The sequence below is a fragment of the Lotus japonicus genome, chromosome 1 (genome assembly GCF_012489685.1).
Source record: "Lotus japonicus ecotype B-129 chromosome 1, LjGifu_v1.2".
Classification (NCBI taxonomy): domain Eukaryota; kingdom Viridiplantae; phylum Streptophyta; class Magnoliopsida; order Fabales; family Fabaceae; genus Lotus; species Lotus japonicus.
This window is the reverse complement of record NC_080041.1, coordinates 102525884-102545093: the sequence shown is the minus strand read 5'-3', so window position 1 is coordinate 102545093 and position 19210 is coordinate 102525884. Positions and strand designations below refer to the sequence as shown.

The 19210-nt window shown below is 38.6% G+C and overlaps 2 protein-coding genes and 1 long non-coding RNA gene across 3 annotated transcripts; 1 reads left to right on the top strand and 2 right to left on the bottom strand.

The window, feature by feature from the left end:
• Positions 1 to 287: 287 nt before the first annotated feature.
• Positions 288 to 2743, bottom strand: LOC130728560 (pentatricopeptide repeat-containing protein At3g29230). Its single transcript, XM_057580064.1, has one exon. The coding sequence runs from the start codon at positions 2707 to 2709 to the stop codon at positions 901 to 903; it is 1809 nt and encodes a 602-aa protein (XP_057436047.1). The 5' UTR covers positions 2710 to 2743; the 3' UTR covers positions 288 to 900.
• Positions 2744 to 12593: 9850 nt separating this feature from the next.
• Positions 12594 to 16857, top strand: LOC130728558 (uncharacterized). Its single transcript, XR_009015704.1, has 3 exons — positions 12594 to 14985; positions 15933 to 16022; positions 16397 to 16857. It is a non-coding gene; the product is annotated as an uncharacterized LOC130728558 (long non-coding RNA).
• Positions 16858 to 16950: 93 nt separating this feature from the next.
• LOC130728557 (F-box/FBD/LRR-repeat protein At1g13570-like) lies at positions 16951 to 19201 on the bottom strand. The gene is made up of 4 exons (XM_057580063.1): positions 18990 to 19201; positions 17733 to 18761; positions 17504 to 17629; positions 16951 to 17377 (listed from the first exon to the last, which is right to left on the bottom strand). The coding sequence occupies exons 1-4, from the start codon at positions 19197 to 19199 to the stop codon at positions 17027 to 17029; spliced, it is 1716 nt and encodes a 571-aa protein (XP_057436046.1). The 5' UTR covers positions 19200 to 19201; the 3' UTR covers positions 16951 to 17026.
• Between the last annotated feature and the right edge of the window lie 9 nt (positions 19202 to 19210).

Below are 19210 nucleotides of genomic sequence, written 5' to 3'. Positions count from 1 at the left end.
TACACTCACATCTGTAATTCCAAGAATTTTGTTTGTTTGTGTTACTTGTTAAACCCCAAATACTCACACATAAGTCAGGGAGTAGAAAAGAAAATTGGGAAAATTAATACACTAAATAGTGAAAATGGGGCAGGGATGAATATATTCTACTTATGGTCTACAGCACACTGAAATTACCAATACAGAGACAATTCCTCCTAGTTGCATAAATGGAAGATTTCTGAAGTACATGGAAAAAAATAGTTTATTTCATCAGATTATAAAGAAGAGTGTATATAGGAAATAAATGAAGGAAAAGAATCATTGCATTCATGAAGATTTAACACAGAAAAAGAGGACTTTGGAGTTCTTACAGTCTTGAGTGAGACGAAGATGAAAGACTGAAAAGTATTCTCAACAACCACAAGAATGCACACGCTAAACTACCTAACTCCATGCGAGCATCTGAAATGGAGGCTCCCACAGTCACAATTCATAAAATTAGTAATCTGCTGATATGAAAGAAGTTAACACTGAGAAACACAAGTGGAATTTAAACTGAGGAGCGTGCAGATTCTAGACAAAGCAAATAGCTCTGGCAAGTGGTAATAAACCTATTCCGAAGTAAGAATACATAGGCTGGATTGGTTCCAACAACCACCAATATATGTGAAGCAGAGCTTCTTCTTAAAAAGTGGTAGAAAAGAATAATCTCTGAGCTTTTTCTCTTTACAAAATGTTTGGCCTTACAAACTGCTCCTGCCAGCACTGGAAGGAACTTAGGATGCTTGCACTGTAAGCATAGGATCAGTTCCATGCATACAAACTTTGCTTTGTTAAACTGGTGGTATCAATGAATATGATGATTTCTTTACATTTAGTAAACCAAAAATGTGTACAATTAAATTATCATATTCATGTCTATTGATATATCCCTGGAACATATCCAACCTGCCTAAGATCATGTACCAATCTGCCAATCATCTGATATATATCGTCTGATTTAGGGTGTGAATGATCAAATACAGTGAACTCATGTACTTCTTCTTCCACCTCTATGGAACTAGCCCCAGAAGGCTTTTGACCTCCTGCGTTCTTCATTTGTAACCTTACACTGGCAACATTCATCCAATCCCCTGCTTGAGCATAAATATTTGAAAGAAGGGAGAAATTTCCAGGATCTGAGGGCACCAATTTGAAAAGGTGCTCACTTAAGGCTCTTGCAAGTTCTACATCATTATGCATTCGACAAGCACCCAAAAGAGTACCCACTACAATGGCATTCGGTTCCACAGGCATGCTGCGCAGGAGCTCAAAAGCTTCTTCTAGATGCCCTCCACGGCTGAGAAGGTCTATCATGCAACCATAATGCTCAATTTGAGGAACAATCCCATATACTTTTTCCATTGAATTAAAGTAATTACGCCCTTTATCAACAAGGCCTGCATGGGTGCAAGCACATAAAAGCCCAATGAATGTATATTTATCTGGCTCAAAACCTTCATGTACCATACTAGAGAAAAGCTCAAGTGCTTTCTCACCCTGTCCATGCACACCAAACCCATGGATCATGGAATTCCAAGAGACCAGATCTTTCTTTCCCGTCATTTTACTGAAGATGCCAAAGGCAGCGTCCAAACAACCGCACTTTGCATACATATCTATGAACGCGTTTAAAACCTTAGTGCTACATCTAAACCTACACCTCTGAACGGAGGCATGAATCTTCTTCCCCAACCCGAGCATTCCAGACTCAGCACACGCAGTCAAAATACTTATCAAAACCCCATCATCTGGCTTCAACCCAGCTTCCTCCATTTTATCATACAACACCGTCGCCTCCTTCATGAACCCCTTCTCAGCATACCCAGATATGATAGTTGTCCAAAGCACCAAATTTTTCTCAGGACACTTATCAAACAACATCCTTGCCATATCCATATCACCAGCTCTACTATACCCACAAACCATCGTCGACCAAGAGATAATATTCCACTGCGGCATTCTATCAAACAGCTCAAAAGCCTTATTCATCTCTCCCGCCTTGGCATACCCATCCAACATGGTGTTCCAACTAACCATATCTCTCTCAGGCATTTCATCAAACAGCTTGAAAGCACCATCCAAATCACCACCCCTAACCAACCCACCAATCATAGAGTTCCAAGTCACCGCATCCCGTTCCTCCATCGCCGAAAACAACCTCATCGCCCCATCAATCCCAACCCCACCACACCTAGAGTAAGAATCAATCAACGAATTGGGCACAAAGATATCCTCATAAAAACCAAATTTCTCGACATGGGCATGAATCATTTGGACCAGCGGCAGCGAGGAAGGGCCAGTACAAGCCTTGAGAAGAAAAGGGTAGGTGAAATTATCAGGGTACACCCCTTCCCTCTGCATGTGGAAGAAGGTGGAGAAGGTAAGCGAAGGATGAGAGCCATTGAGAGCGTGTGCTCTGATGAGGGAGTTGTAGAGGTGGACATTTGGGTAGGGGACTTGGTTGAAGACGTTGACGGCGGAGGAGATGTGGCGGCAGAGGGAGAAAGCGGCGATGAGCTTGGGAGCAACGTAGAGGTCTTGGTGAAGATGAGCTTTGAGAAGTTGGGCATGGATTTGCTTGACGAGGTCGAGGTTGGAGCAGCGGTGGAGGGTGCAGAGCTTCTCCTCCAAGAGTCTCCGGGGAGAGAACCATGTCGGAATTCGCACTCCAGCAGAGACTTGCATCGTTTCTATACCTGCAACTCTATCGTTTCTACACTCAGGCAACTTTGAGTAAACATTTTTTTGTTTTTATTTTCATCTTTTGAAAATAAAATATTTTCAAATTTTTTAAATTTAGTAAACATGTTTTTTTATTCCTTGAAGCTTAAGTCTTTGGATACCTAAATGCCTTTTGGAGTATTGTCTAATACGCTTCACCGACTCACTCATTATGGGTTGAAATTTAACTTTTTTCAGAAGAATTTAAGACGACACAGATCCAACTTTAAATAATTTTCTCATGCATGTTTTAATATCATTTTAAAAACCAATTATCCCACCACAACCACCGCCACCACCACCTCTTCATCTCAGTGCTTTCATTTTCACGGAAATGGAAACGTTTTTTCCCCTGTTGTTTTGATTAGAGTTTTGAAAATATAATTTAATTAAATATAAATCAAGCATGTTTACGGTTTTATTTAGTGTACACAAGAAAATCCCCATGTAAGGTTGCACCACCCTAGATTTACCTGTTGTAGTAGGTTACTTCCAGGTTAATTTTTTTAACTAATTATTTAATCTGGTTTAAACATTATCTAATCTAGTTTCACCAAAAAAAAAAAAAAAACCACCACCACCTTCTAATCGTTTCTGGCTGAAGAGAGAGGAGAGGAGAAGAAGAAAGTGGCAGCGCCGACGGTGGGAGGAGAGGTGGCGGTGGCGGTTGGACCGAGGTTCTAGTCTGAGGACGAGGCATTCCTCCCCTGCTTTAGATGATGGCGGTCCTTCTGCTCCTCGATGCCAGCAGACTCGCACCCTCTGCATCTTCGTTTCCTTCCAATCTTAGGTTTTGGTGGTTCTCAGACATCACAACACACCAGAGCGAGATCGAATCGAGACTTGAGGGTCGCTAATACAGACTAACAATAGTTTGTTAGGCAGTTAGATTAGTTACTAGTTTGTTACTAGTTTGTTAGAGGTAGTTCAGTTAGTTATTAGTTTGTTAGCAGTAGTTTTAACACTAATAGAGTGTGTATTTAAAGCAAGATTGCAATTGATGTATATTACCAATTTCATTTTTCACTTTACTGAATAACAATTCATCAATTCTCTCAATTCTCAATATGGTATCAGAGCTCTCTTAGAGAGAGCTCTGTTGTGCACTCTGATTTTTCCTTTTCCTATTCTGGTTCGCGAAGCTTCTTCAACCTCGAGATTCCCCTGAGCGTTTCTTGAAGCTTCTTCGTTCTCGCAACCAGATCTGGCTATGGCAGCCATGGCAACTCCTTATCCTTACACAGTTGAAGATGTCTTGGTCACTTCTTGTCCACTCTACGTGCATCCCAACGAGAATCCATCGATGATTCTCGTTTCACCTCCGTTATCTGAGAGCAATTATCACAGTTGGTCCAGATCGATGAGGATGAGTTTGTTGACGAAGAACAAACTCGGTTTGGTGGATGGATCGCTGCCTGAACCTGCAGAGGATCATGCGATTCATCCTTTCTGGCAACGATGCAATACGATGGTTCTTGGCTGGATGATCCGTTCCATGAACGTTGAAATCGCGCAATCGATCCTGTGGCGTGAAAAGGCGATCGATGTTTGGAAAGAGTTGAAGGAACGCTTCTCACAAGCGGATCTTTTCCGAATTTCTGAGCTTCAAGAAGAGATTTACAGCTTGAAGCAAGGCGATCTTTCCGTAACAAAGTATTTCACGGCGATGAAGATCCTGATTGATGAATTGGAGGTACTCAAACCACTACCTTCTTGTACCTGTGAAGCTCTGGTCAAGATCAAGGAAGAACGAAATTCAGATCATGTGATTCGTTTTCTTCGAGGTCTCAGTGAGCAATTCTCAGGCGTTAGGTCACAGATTATGCTTATGGATCCTCTTCCTAGCATAAATCGTGTTTTTCAATTGGCTGCTCAGCAAGAACGGCAATTTGCAGTTGAGCATGTTCCAAAGGCTTTAATGGCGAATGCGAGTGGAGCATCAGATTCTCAGCGCTCGCATCACAGTGGAGGTAAATCCTCAAATTTTCACTCTGGAAGCACTTCTGGTGCTTACCATTCTGGAAGCACTTCTGGTGCTGGTGGCAATCGCGGTTCTCATGGAAACTCCAACAATGGATACCATAATCAAGCTCGTAGGATTTGTTCTTATTGTGGCAAAACTGGACACACTGTTGATGTGTGCTACAAGAAGCACGGTTATCCCCAAAGCTTCAAATCCAAGACTGCTAATTCTCAGGGGCATCAGAAGCATGCAAATCTGGCTATGGGTGCTGATTCAGGAGCAAGCACAGAGGATGATGATGCTGGTTCCACTCATGGAGATCACACCAGGTTTAGCCTTACTGAAGCTCAATACAACAGTTTGATTTCTCTCTTACCTTCACAAGATCAGGAGCATCAACGCACTGCCAAAGTCAATTTTGCTCCAACTACCAAGACTTCTGTTGTTGCTCAACACAATACTGTGACTGTCCCTACCAAGAATGGTAAACTCAAACCTCTCCAATGGATCATTGATACAGGAGCCACAGACCACATTTCTTGCACTTTATCAGTTTTTGTGTCATATAAACGCATAAAGCCTATTCTTGTGAATCTTCCTAATGGTTCATCACTTACTGCACATTTTTCTGGCACTGTTATGTTCACAGATAGCTTTTACCTGGTTGATGTTCTTTATCTTCCAGAATTCCATTTCAATTTGATCTCAGTGACCAAGCTTGTTAACACACTAGCTTGCAGACTAATTTTCCTTCCTAAATTGTGTTTGATACAGGATACCAAAGCCTGGAGGATGATTGGTGCAGCTAAAGAGGTTGAAGGACTCTACTATCTTGCTACTCCAACACTGGCTACGCCTCATTTGACTTCATCACCTCGATTGTCAACTTGTTTTTCTGCTGCCACAACAGTACAATCCTCAAGTTTGTGGCATTTTCGTCTAGGCCATCCTTCTCTAGATAGGCTTAGACTTTTAGGTAAAGATTTTCCATATATTGTTTGCAATAAAGATCTTGTTTGTGAGACTTGTCATATAGCCAAACAGAGGAAATTGTCCTTTCCTGATAGTGAAAGCAGATCTAATAAAGCTTTTGATTTGATTCATATTGACATTTGGGGTCCTTGTTCTGTTTCTTCAATGCATGGTCATCGTTTTTTCTTAACTATTGTTGATGATTATTCAAAATTTACTTGGCTGTTTCTGTTACAAGCTAAGTCAGAGGTCAAGGAATTAATTCCTTCCTTTTGTGCCATGGTTGAAACTCAGTTTCAGGGTCAAGTTAAGGTAGTTAGATCAGACAATGGACCTGAATTTTTCTTAACACAATTTTACTCCTCAAAAGGAATTATACATCAACGGGTGTGTGTAGAAACTCCTCAACAAAACTCAGTTGTTGAGAGAAAGCACCAACACTTATTGAATGTTACTCGATCCTTGCTTTTCCAAGCCAATTTACCCAAAGTTTTTTGGTCTCATGCAGTAGCTCATGCTACTTTCCTCATTAATAGGTTACCTGTTCCTTCATTAGGTAACAAAACACCTTATGAACTTTTGTATCACAAACTTCCTGATTTTAGCTTTCTCAAAACTTTTGGTTCATTGTGCTATGCATCTACACTTTCCAGAAATAGGACAAAGTTAGATCCTAGAGCTCGTAGGTGTGTGTTCATAGGCTATAGACAAGGTACAAAAGGTTATTTGCTTTTTGACATGAAATCACGAGAAGTCTTACTCTCTAGACATGTGATATTTCATGAAACAGACTTCCCTTTCCAAACTTTGGATCATAATCTTGATGCTTGTGCTCATACTAGTCCTTCCTTGCCTAGTTTTCTAGGGGCTGAGGCCCTTGATTACACTTCTTTACCCACAGGACCAAACATTGATTCAGTACACCCCACCCCTGAAGTTTTGCCTACTCCCCAGCCTGTTACACGACATTCCACTCGTTCCCGTCGTGTCCCTTCTCACCTTCATGATTATCAGTTAACCGTGCCTCCCTCTATAGCTGCTGCACATTCTTCCTCAAAGGTTTATTCAGGTATCAAACATCCATTATCCTCTGTTATGTCTTATCACACTTTGTCTCCCACCCATTATGCTTTTACCACTAACATTTCTACAGTTGTTGAGCCTAAGACTTATACACAAGCTGCACAGTGCAAGGAATGGCGTGATGCCATGGATAAGGAGTTAGAAGCTTTGGCTCGCAACAACACTTGGATAATTGTTGATTTGCCTCCCACCAAGAAACCAATTGGTTGCAAGTGGGTTTATCGTGTCAAACACAAGCCAGATGGGTCTATTGATCGCTACAAAGCGCGTCTTGTAGCCAAAGGCTATACTCAAGTTGCAGGCCTTGATTATCTGGATACTTTTTCACCGGTTGCGAAGATGACTACTCTTCGACTACTGTTAGCTCTTGCCGCATCTCAAAATTGGTTTCTCCATCAGCTTGATGTCGACAACGCATTTCTTCATGGCTCCTTAGATGAGGAGATCTACATGCGTCTCCCTCCTGGTGTTAATACTCCTCAGCCCAATCAGGTCTGTCTTCTGCAGAAGTCCCTTTACGGGTTGAAGCAGGCAAGCAGACAATGGTACCAAACATTGGTGACTACTCTAACATCTCTGGGCTATGAACAGTGTCCACATGACCACACTTTGCTACTTAAGCGCACGTCTACTTCAGTTACTGCCTTGCTCTTATATGTGGATGATGTCTTACTTACTGGCAATTGTTATGAAGAAATTCAGCTTGTCAAAGCCTTTCTTCACAGTAAATTTCGAATCAAGGATCTAGGCAACCTCAAATATTTCCTTGGCTTAGAGGTGGCTAGATCTACCAAAGGCATTTGTCTTACTCAACGCAAGTATGCTCTTGAACTTCTCACTGATGCAGGTCTCCTTGGCTGCAAGTCAGTTCGCACTCCAATGGATTCTACCTTGCATCTTTCTCAGCATAGTGGTACTCCTCTTGATGATCCCACTAGCTATCGTCGTTTGGTTGGAAGGTTGCTTTACCTCACCACGACTAGACCTGACTTAAACTATGCTGTTCAGCAATTAAGTCAATTTCTTGCTTCTCCAACTGATGTTCATCAGCAAGCTGCAACTCGTGTTCTTCGCTATGTCAAAGGAGCACCTGGTCAAGGTCTTTTTTTCTCAGCTGATTCTCCACTGAAGCTCCAAGCCTATAGTGATTCTGACTGGGCTGGTTGCCCCGATACTCGACGTTCTGTCACTGGATATTCCATATTTCTTGGCACCTCTCTAATTTCATGGCGCACGAAGAAACAAACCACTGTTTCTCGTTCATCCTCTGAGGCAGAGTATAGGGCCCTTGCTGCTACTGTGTGTGAAGTCCAGTGGCTCTCCTATTTGTTCCAGTTCCTCAAGCTCAATGTTCCATTACCGGTTCCTCTCTTTTGTGACAATAAGTCTGCGCTTCACATTGCTCACAATCCGACATTTCACGAGAGGACCAAACACATAGAACTGGATTGTCATGTTGTCCGTGCCAAGTTGCAAGCTGGCTTGATCCATCTCATGCCTATTTCCACTCACCATCAGCTAGCTGACATTTTTACCAAACCTTTGCCCCCATCTTTGTTTCCCACTTTTGTAACCAAGCTGGGCTTGTATAATCTCCATGCTCCAGCTTGTGGGGGGGTAATACAGACTAACAATAGTTTGTTAGGCAGTTAGATTAGTTACTAGTTTGTTAGAGGTAGTTCAGTTAGTTATTAGTTTGTTAGCAGTAGTTTTAACACTAATAGAGTGTGTATTTAAAGCAAGATTGCAATTGATGTATATTACCAATTTCATTTTTCACTTTACTGAATAACAATTCATCAATTCTCTCAATTCTCAATAGTCGCGATTTGGTTTTGGGTCTCATGATTTGGGGGTTTGGGTTTCAATTTTCCTTCGATTTTCACTTCTTCCCCTTCCTTTGTTCTCTTCTTTCTCTCTCTCTATTTGTTCTACTTTCTTCCTCTCGCTATTCCCTTTGTATTCACTCTTTGGCACTTCCCTTGTTCCTTTTTTTGATGAGCATGGCATGAGAAAGAAGGGCATGATGAACAGGTCGATTGAAGAAGGTACTGGTTGAGGAGGTGTGGTGGTGGTGGTACGGTGGTGGGGTGATGGTGTTGTGTAAAAGGAGAGAGATGAAGATCGCTGGAGATGGAAATTTTTGTTGATGAATGTTTCTTGTCTAGATTTTGATATTCCAGATTTTTGCTGTTGATTGATTTCTTGTTGTTTCCATCTCTGTATGTTAGCACAAAAATTGGGGGAAAGGAAGAGGAAGAAGTGGTTATGGTGGTGATTGTTGAGGAAGGATGAGAAAATATGGTGGAGGCGGATGGCGTTGAGGTTGAGATGGTGGTGGTGGTTTTTTTTTTTTCCGGTGAATAGTCGTGGTGGGTTAAACCATGGTTAGATAATTAGTTAAAAAAAAAAGATTTACCTTGAAAGTAACTTACTACAACAGGTAAATCTAGGGTGGTGCAACCTTACCCAAAAAATTTCTTGTGTACACTAAATGAAACCTATGTTTACAACTATATTTTCTATTTGAGTAAATTATGCACCACTATCTTTAACTTTGCTCGTATGATTTCAACTATCATTTAACCAACGATTATCATCGAACCTTCGGTATTTCATATTTGGCTCGTCGGTAATTGATTACCAACGGTTTTCCACAACCATCAATTTTAACTGCTGCTACTCCATTGATGAATCTTTTTCCATGGAATTAGTTGAAATTGGAAATTTGGAATTGTTTTTGAAACCTAATCACCATCAAACACATGCAATATCTAAACAATCGTGAGTAAGAATTCATTTCCAAAACCCTGAAATATGATACCTTTTCAGGCACACTCTTCCCTTGCTCATTAAGCAAAGCCTCTGTTGCAAAGAGGACTCCTCTTTCTGTATATCTCTGTCTAGAGATCCACCGAGATCCTTTTTGTTGGAATTGGGAATTGGTTTAAAAGTTAAGGGGTGGTGTTTTTTGCACAGCTCAACACACACATTAAAATGATAAACAAGAAAATGCTAGAAACTTTTACTTCAAAAAAAATGCTAGAAACTTTTACCCTCTAAAATGTATTTTATCATTCCTCATTTATTGTTCTCACAAAGGCATTACATGGAAAAACATAATATAATGTTTTCTTTAAATACTAAATGAACATAAGAACAATTTTTTCTTCGAAGTGAACCGTAAATAAGACACAGAGGTAATATAGCCCTTTAATTAACAAATTTTATCATGATGCACGTTGTTCATCTTCATCTTTCCCAACAAATCAAACCCTTCATAGGCAACATATTTTGTGTTCCAACTTCCAACAATCAGCAGCTATACCAAAGTAGGCCAACACCAAGTTTTGACATTCAAGCAAAAAAGGATTGGTTATCACCCAATAAGTATCACTAGGATTCCTACTGGCGGATCTAATCCAAACTCCAGAAATCACTACACAATCTATAAAGTATGAGTAAAATACACTCACCCCCCTCAAGATTTGCAAGAATAACACTCCACCCCATTCTTTTTTTAAATCTACACTCCACCCCATTTTTTATAAAGGCAAAATTTAGTGACGAAAACAAATTCGTCACTAATAAAAAATAATTGCTAATTAGTTAAAATTTAAATAAGTTTAATGCATATACACTATCATACATTAATTTATGAAAATAATTTTACTGAATTAAATTTAAAAAAACATATTTCTAACCACAAACGGTCACCACCATCTGTCTCCAAATCATATTTCTAACCACAAACGGTCACCACCAAGCCTTTGCTCCCTTTAACACGACGGCCACTGTCCCAGAATGTGAAACCCCATGGCACCACCATGCATCAAAGTTTTGTTGCGACCTGAACCACAGAACGTGAATCGCACATTCCCAAAGCTACCTGTTCAACTACTTCTTGTGAACTTCACCCCCTTTAAGTTGCGAGCGAACGCTCTATTGGTCTAAGATGTCGTTGGATTTTGTTAAAAACGGTGCTCCACCGCATCGTTGGGTTCTAATAACCTCCGATCCACTTCATATTTCTTAATTTTGTTTCTCTATTTTCTTCATCCATTTATCTTGCTTTTTGGGTCTACAATCCAATTTTCAAAATTTGAGGTATAAAGAGATTATTTTGATTAAAATTGAATTATTACCAAATATGAAAACACAAGCATGTTTCCCTATATTCGAGATATGGTTTGTAAACCGGTCGGGTGTGCTATTGCAGAATTCGCATTGTGAATTTACGGAGGAAGACCGCGATTGAGAGAATGAGGAGGACTGTGATATTTTCATTTTTAAATTTATTGGATTATATTGAAAATATTTTTTAAAATTATTGATTAACAATTTAAATAATAACTAATTATTAATGAAGAATATTTTTCGTCACTAAATTTGCATCTATATAAAATGGGGTGGGGTGTAGATTTTAGACAAGAATGGGGCGGAGTGTAATTTTAACAAACCTTGAGAGGGGTGAGTGTACTTTACTCATAAAGTATTAAAAACACATTTGAATGATTTTGCGAGTTTCAAGACACAACTTAACGCCTATTATTATTTTTAGAGTAAAATACACTCACCCCCTCAAGATTTGTGAGAATAACACTTAACTCCATTCTTATCCAAAATATACACTCCACCCCAATAATAATCTCATAATTACACTTAGCTCAATTCTTCTCTGAAATCTTCACTCCACCCCACCCCTTTAACACCATCCAAAAGATGCTAACGGAATATTCCTTTAACTCAAATTAATTAATTAAAATATAAATGATAAATTAATTACATTATCCTCTAACCAAATAATAATTGTACTATAATGTTGTAAATATTCTAAATATTTATAAAATATTTTAAATACCTCCAAATAAAAAATAATAATTAAACTTGATGTTTATTATGGTCAAAATATTTCTCTCTCTAATATAACTCAAATTTAAATATGTTGTATTTCAGTCAAAATATTTATCAAATGATGAGATCTTAATACCTGTGTATAACCTTAAACAACTTATATTTTAGAGCTTAACATGCCATGTATTTAAGTGCTCATACAACCTAATAACTAAGGTAATCACATATCGTCATAACACAATTATATTTTGAAAGTTTAGTAAACTTATTGACAAATTTTTTTAGTAAACTTAGTGGTAAAGTTTTTGAGTTTTGATGGTTCTGACATTGAGTTATGTTTTGCTAAATTTGTGATGGAAAATGTTGTTGCCTTGAAGAGGATGATTTCAAACTTAGCTGGAAGCGGCTGGAAGCTACGTAACTTAGATCCGGAAGAAGTAAAACAGAAGTTGTTCTCGTTTAAGAAATGTTCTAGTTCTATGAATTTGGAATTACACCAAGAAGGCCAAAACATGCTTTATTGTAAATCATTTGTGCTGCCCTCAAAATAACAAAGATTTGTTTACTTGAATGAGCAATGATTATCTCGTGCTACTTTTTTTTTTAAAGGTATATTTATTATTTAGTTAGAAGATAACGTAATGTATTTATATTTAAATTAATTAATTTTGAGTTAAAAGAATATTTCGTTAGCATCTTTTGAATGGTGTTAAAGGGGGTGAGGTAGAGTGTAGAATTTAGAGAAGAATTGAGTTAAGTGTAATTGTGAGATTATTATTGGAGTGTAGTGCATATTTTGGATAAGAATGGAGCTAAGTGTTATTCTTACAAATCTTGAGGGGGTGAGTGTATTTTACTCTTATTTTTAACATTTTTCTGGCGGCAAGTACCACCACAAAATTGTATGTTTATTTTTCGGGGGTCATAAAACCGGCGAATTCTCTGGTACAAGAGCAATTTTCTAAATGCATTTTTTAAAACATTGTTCTTAGGTCCAGAGATACCTAAAGGGGAGGAGTGGCTCTTGAGAAGCAAGGTGGGAACAATAAAAAATCTAGAGATGATTCCTATACTGCAGGATGCATTCCTATTGGAGGGTCACAACACAATACAGGTTAGATATATGGGAGATGACCAGGTGCTGATCACGGGACCAGCAGGAATAACACTTGAGGAAACCCTACTTAAGGTGTGGAGGAATGGCTAAAGGAGTATGTAGAAGACATTAAACCTTGGAGTCCCTCGGTTGCTCCGGTGAGTAGAATCACCTGGGTCCGCTGAATATGTGGACGATGGAATGCTTCAGACACATTTTGCTTCAAGTCGGTAACGTTGTGAGAATAGATGAGAAGACAAGTACGTTTGAGAATTTGGACCATGCCAGGGTTCAGGGTTGATCTTAATCCTGATGTTGATCTTGACAACGGAGTGGGGAATGAAGGAGCACCCAACCAAGAATCTTCAGCCAAAGGTTCAACTACGGATACTGTTTGAAACACCCAAGGAGAAGCGGTGGTGGCTAGAGGACCTGTCATGCGTCATGCTGTTGAGTCGTGATGGAGGCACCCCTAGACTTCAGAGGATTGGAACGCAGGAGTCTGGAGAGGCGGGTTTCGTGGTGGGCTCGCTAGCAAAGATGAATGCAGCGGAAAGGCGACAACTTAGAGCTGCTATGCGGAATGTTGAATCAGGACTCAAGAATTGTAATAGATCCTTCTGGTTGAGGAATGTTGAATCAGAAGCAAGGAACTTATGGTCAGCAGGAAGAGAGCTTGGGGTTACAGCCCTATGGAGCGAAGCAGAAATCATTAGTAGACTAATTACAATGGAGCACAGGGATGCAGAGGAGGTACAGGTTCAAGCGGAAACAGGGAGGAAGATATGTCATCATCAATATAGTCTCTTATAAGCTCAGTAATTGTGAATGTTTATTCCTCTGGTCATATAGAGGAAAAAAGAAGAATGTGGGCGAACTGCTAGATTGGAGAAGAAGGAACAATCTTACAGTTTGGTGTGTTGGGGGAGACTCCAATTCAGTAACGGGAGAAGACGAAAGAAGGGGGTGGCGATGGGTGCAGGTTCACAGAGAAGGGAAATTTCTGAGTTCAATAATTTCATTGGAGACATGGAGCTGCTAGACCTACCACTTGCAGGAAGGAAGTTTACATGGTATAGGCCAAACGGTCGTGCTCAAAGTCGCATTGACAGGTTCCTTGTTTCTCCGGATTGGCTTGCATTCTGGCCTAATTGTTCACTACTGGGACTCAATAGATACATATCAGATCCTTGTCCCTTGTTATTGAGGAGCAAGGTGATTGATTGGGGGCCTAAACCCTTTTGTGTGATGAATTGCTGGCTCAATGACCCAAGGTTTGGGGGATTTGTGGAGGAGGCTTGGGGTGAGAATCAGCTTTCGGGGTGGGGGGCGTATGTGCTTAAGGAGAAATTGAAATGTCTGAAAGGGAAGCTAAAAGTATGGAATAAAGAAGTTTTTGAAGACTTGAGGAGCAGGAGGAATGAGGTTGTGCAAAAACTAAATGAGTTGGACCGCAAGGAAGAGGAGGAGGGGTTGTTTGAGGAGGAAAATAATGAGAGAAAGTGGTTGCTGGATGAGTTTTGGACAATGCTAAGACTCCATGAATAACTTCTATACCAGAAATCCAGGTCTAAGTGGCTCAAAGAAGGGGATCAGAATACAAAGTATTTCCATTCCCTTATTAATTGGAGGAGGCGTACAAATTCAATTATGGGGCTGATGATTGATGGTAACTGGGTGGAGGATCCACAAGCAATTAAAACAGAGGTAAAAAATTATTTTGAGCAGTGCTTCACAAATTCTCTTGGGACTCTAGTGCGATTGGACGGGATTTCATTTAAATCAATTTCAGATGCCGATAATGAATTGCTAACAGGGCGGTTTGGGATGGAAGAAGTAAAGGGAGCTGTGTGGGAGTGTGGAGGAGACAAAAGCCCAGGACCAGATGAATTTAATTTCAAATTCATTCAGAAGTTTTGGGACCTGCTGAAGGATGATTTCCATAGAGTGCTTGAGGACTTTTGGAATAGGGGGTGTGGCCTAAAGGATGTTACAGTTCGCTGATGATACCATCTTTATTGGTAGGGCAACTGGACAAAATGTACAATACTAAAGTGTGTACTGCGTTGCTTTGAGATGGCTTCGGGTCTCAAAGTAAATTTCCACAAAAGTAATCTCACAGGTATAGCGGTGGATAGGGGGAGTATGCGAAGATTTGCTGCTGTATTACATTGTAAATTAATGGAGGTTCCTTTTACATATTTGGGCATCCCTGATGGTGGAAGAACGAACTCAGTGGCGATGTGGGAGCTGATTATCAATAAATTAAGAGGTAAATTATCAGCGTGGAAACAGAAGCATATCTCATTAGTTCCCTGTGTCGACCTAAATAAGTATCATGTTTTAGACTTTTAGTCCTAAAATGGATGGACCGTACCTCTCAGTTGGTCTTGGATGTAAGAGGTTAATATATCCTGATATAAACCAATGAGTTGGTAATATTTTATCTGAATGAGGCTTTTAGTCCTAGTGATTTTCATTCTCTATCTGTTTGAACCTGCGAACAAGGTTGAGTTTTTCCTGAAACTCTGTACTCCGATGGTCATAAGCTGTCCTATTTTATTTTATTATTGAACCAATTGCTGGTTTTAGTATTGAATCAATTGCTGGCTGCGACACAATGATTAGTAGTTTGTTCTCTGCATTTTGATATACAAGTTATATGCAAATATATTTTGCATTCTAAAATATGATTCTGCATTCACTTACTAGTAGGATTTTCATTCCCATATTCTATTAGTTGGACTCCTGAATTCAGATTCAAATCAAAACAGTGTAAGGGATAAATAAAAGTGAATCAGAAGACTTAGAACAATCAATGAACAAGCTGGTAAAATACCATCAATTTTTGTAAAGAAAAACAGAAATTGGTTTTAGATTCTCTGCCTGCTGTCAAAATCAGTTATATCAGTTTTAGATTCATTGTGTTGTTCATATTTTTTATGTACTCATTCTATTAGTTTGTTATTCCAATTTCCAAGAGACTGTGTCCATGTACTGAAGTTCCCATAGAGAAGTTCCCACATGAAAGCCAAGCTTGATCAGTCTATAGTGTCTTATCTCCATCCTTTTGAAAACTTTTTATATATCCATTGAGAATGGAAACTACTGCTTGCACAATGCTTTTCCTATAGATTCATTCTTGAAATGCTTTTCCTATAGATTCAATCTTGTATGTGATATTTAGCTTAGTCTCAATAGCTCTCGTTTTTTCCACAGGAACTTTGTAGAGGAAATAAAGAAAATCGAAGCAAACAAGTGATTCCACATATGGGTGGTTCTAAAGCTACCACAACTGATTGGGTTAAGGTAATTCTTCCAGCTAGGTTTAGTGTGTTATGGACAATTATGGTATTTAGAGATCTCTTCACGAAAGAAATAACACGCCAATAACAGCTTTCCACCATTTCCCTATGAATGGTGAATACCTGTCTATGGCATGTTGAATTTGAAAAAGTGTATATTTGAAAAATTAGCATCTTTATTGAGTGAACGTCTAGGGAGATTCAGATGTTAATGGTTTATGAATGTGGAAAAGAAAAAGTGAAAAGCAATCATTTGGACTTTTAATGATATCTGAACTCTGGAATACAGTTTAGGATATTAGAGTTTCAGCATACTAAAACATGTTTTAAGTGATTTTAACATGGTTTATCAATACTGGTGGTCTATATCTTTGGCAGGTTGGGGGTCTCGGCGATGTTGTTACCAGTCAATCCCGAGCTGTTTAGGATTTAAATCACAAAGTGCACATTGTTCTTCCAAAGTATGACTGTTTGAGTTTTAGCCATGTAAGATTATTTCTTCTGCTTTGGCATTTACTTTACATCTTAAGCTCTGCAATGGACATTTGAATTTTAATATTCTCTATATTATGAGTTTTCTGGCGTGTCCTATTGGAAGAGCATGATCTCATGGTCAATCATGAGGATTTTATAGCTTGAGTTTCAATGTGAAGCTGGTGCATAATCAAAGGGAGAAAATAAATATCATGAAGTTGATTGGGACTACATTCATGGAAGTATGTGCTGTTGTTGAGCATGTTTCTTAATATCTGGCTGCTGAACATCTGCATTGGTGGCTTTCTTAGAAGTTAAAAATGGCTACTGTGGTGCTGCAGTTTTTACTAAATGCCAAAAAAAAAACCCACTAAATAACATTTTTTTTTGTAGTGATGTAACTCCTCACACAAGTGTGCATTTCAATCAATTTAACATAATTGGGAAAATAATAGCGAATAAAATCATCAGCATTGTTTATAATGTGATTTTATCAAATAATGATAAAACAAAGAATCCAAAAGTTATATACTCTCATTTGAGTACAAGTTTATCTAGTTCAATCCCTTCCGCTCGAAGTTTTTCAAGAATTATTTCACGCCCATTTTGAGACCATGTTGGATCGCATGTCCAAATATTACTATACTTACTTCTACTATATTTATCTATCCAATCAGGACTCAGAACTATTCGCTCAAGACTGTGGATATATTTCAAAGCATTCATGGCGAACTCAATTTCATACCGGTTTCCCACACATCCTCCAAGTTCAATAACTTTGATTTCATCATGAGAGAACATTACGTCAGAGAACATTCCTAGATCTTGAATATCAAAGAGATATTGACTATCTCTTTCATTTTTATGAAAGACTGGATATGTTATCTGAAAAAAATGACAAATAATTTAAATGATTTTGAAAAATTTATCAATGTAAACATTCCATTTTGGAGTGTATGGATATAAGTTAAAAAAACGTAAAAAAAAAAAATAAGGCATGTCAAAACTCACCATGACTGAAAGTTTCTGCAGAGATGGAGAACCTTGAAGGATGATAAAAATCCACGAAGTATCAAAGTCACTTGACGCATCAACACTCAAGTTTAATTCTCTGAGATTTTGCAATACTCTTCCTTCCTGAAGAAAGGACATTTAAAATATTGCATGAAAATTGGAAGAAAATCAAATGGCAAACGCAAGAAAAATGTTGAATAATCTTCCGGCAGTTTATCGCACTAACCTGCTCAAGACAGATGTAAGGATTATAGTGGCCAAAGTAATATAAATTGAGAATCTCAAGCTTAGTCAAAGTGGCGAGCAAGGCAAACATTTCATCTAATTTGTCATGCCAATCAAAATAGTAAATGGTCTTTAGAATTGGAGTATTCATTGATAATATGCTATCTGAATGACGAGTTGGGTAGTAATAAAAGGAGGTGAGTTTTGGGCAATCCAAAGAAATGAGTTCTAAAGACTCATTTTCATTTCCAAAGCAATGATCCAGCTTCAAATGGCACAAGGATGAGCTTTCTATCTTTAAGGTAGATGAATTTGATCTTAACACACACGTAAATAAGCTGAGCTCTTCAAATAGAAGACAATTAGATAGCAGGGCTGTGAGCATGTTTACATCCACCACTGACTTTACAAGTTTAAGAGATCTCAAGTTTGTGAACGGAAAAATGTCAAAGTTTGTTGGATGATAAACAAGGCAACAAAATCTCAGATGCATATACTTTAGTGTTGTTGAGTACTTATCACACTGATCAAAAGATAAACCAAAGGGGAACTTGTAACCTGAGTCCTCATTGTCCTCATTGTAATGATGGTAGGAAGATTTTTTTTGAGCATATAAGAGTAAATCGATTCTTCCAACTCCTCTTGTGATTGCAAACCTGATCCATTCATCAATGCTTTTGCTATGTTCGTCATTTAAACAGAACTCCACCATGAAAGAATCAATCTCCGTCCCTTTAAAATTCTTGACAAATTGATCTACTCGTCTTACGAATTCATCCCTGCACTCATCCGAAGCTCTGCGTTTTAATTTTTCATGATCCTTTTTCTCAATAACCAAATATCCTTCTTTTAGCACTTGCTCTTTACTTCCAAAGACATTGCGCACATCAAATTGTAGATCTCTCCTAAGATGCCAGAGGTTGCACCACCTTTTTGAAAGTATGCTGGTGTTCATCATATCTTTCATGGAGATCATTGATTGGATGTCAGACAGGATACAATCAGGTAACTCGCTAATATAATCCACTTCCTGTTATGAAAATTTTCCAAAACAACACAAGAAATTATTAAAATCAAAATTACACATACAGAAGTAGCTAGTAATGTCATGCAAACAATATTGAATGCATATATATACTGATAGATAAATAACAATCTCTTCCTCTTCCCTTCATTGTTTTATATTTGTTAATTGACAAAACTACGAAGAAAGAAATCAACAATTAAAAGAACAATATAGCAAATAAGTGAAACTTACTCGCTCAACATCTGAATGATCCAAAATGAAGCTACGCTTGGTTAAAAAATTTAAGATGTGTCCTCTCCATCGGAAAAGAGAAGGGAGAAGAGTGAAGTGAAAAATATGACAAACGGTTGGATTGGAAACTATTAGAAAAATGAAGAAAAGAACAAGGGAATTAAGGAGGTTTAGGAGCAGTAGGCGCAGCAATATTAGAATCATGATCATGATCATGCCGC

Coding starts and splice junctions, on each gene's coding strand:
- LOC130728560 (XM_057580064.1), bottom strand. CDS start 2,709: ATGCAAGTCTCTGCTGGAGTGCGAATTCCGACATGGTTCTCTCCCCGG.
- LOC130728557 (XM_057580063.1), bottom strand. CDS start 19,199: ATGATCATGATTCTAATATTGCTGCGCCTACTGCTCCTAAACCTCCTT. Junction 18,762..18,989: donor ATCATTCAGATGTTGAGCGA/GTAAGTTTCACT, acceptor TTTTCATAACAG/GAAGTGGATTATATTAGCGA. Junction 17,378..17,503: donor TGCAGAAACTTTCAGTCATG/GTGAGTTTTGAC, acceptor CATTTTTTTCAG/ATAACATATCCAGTCTTTCA.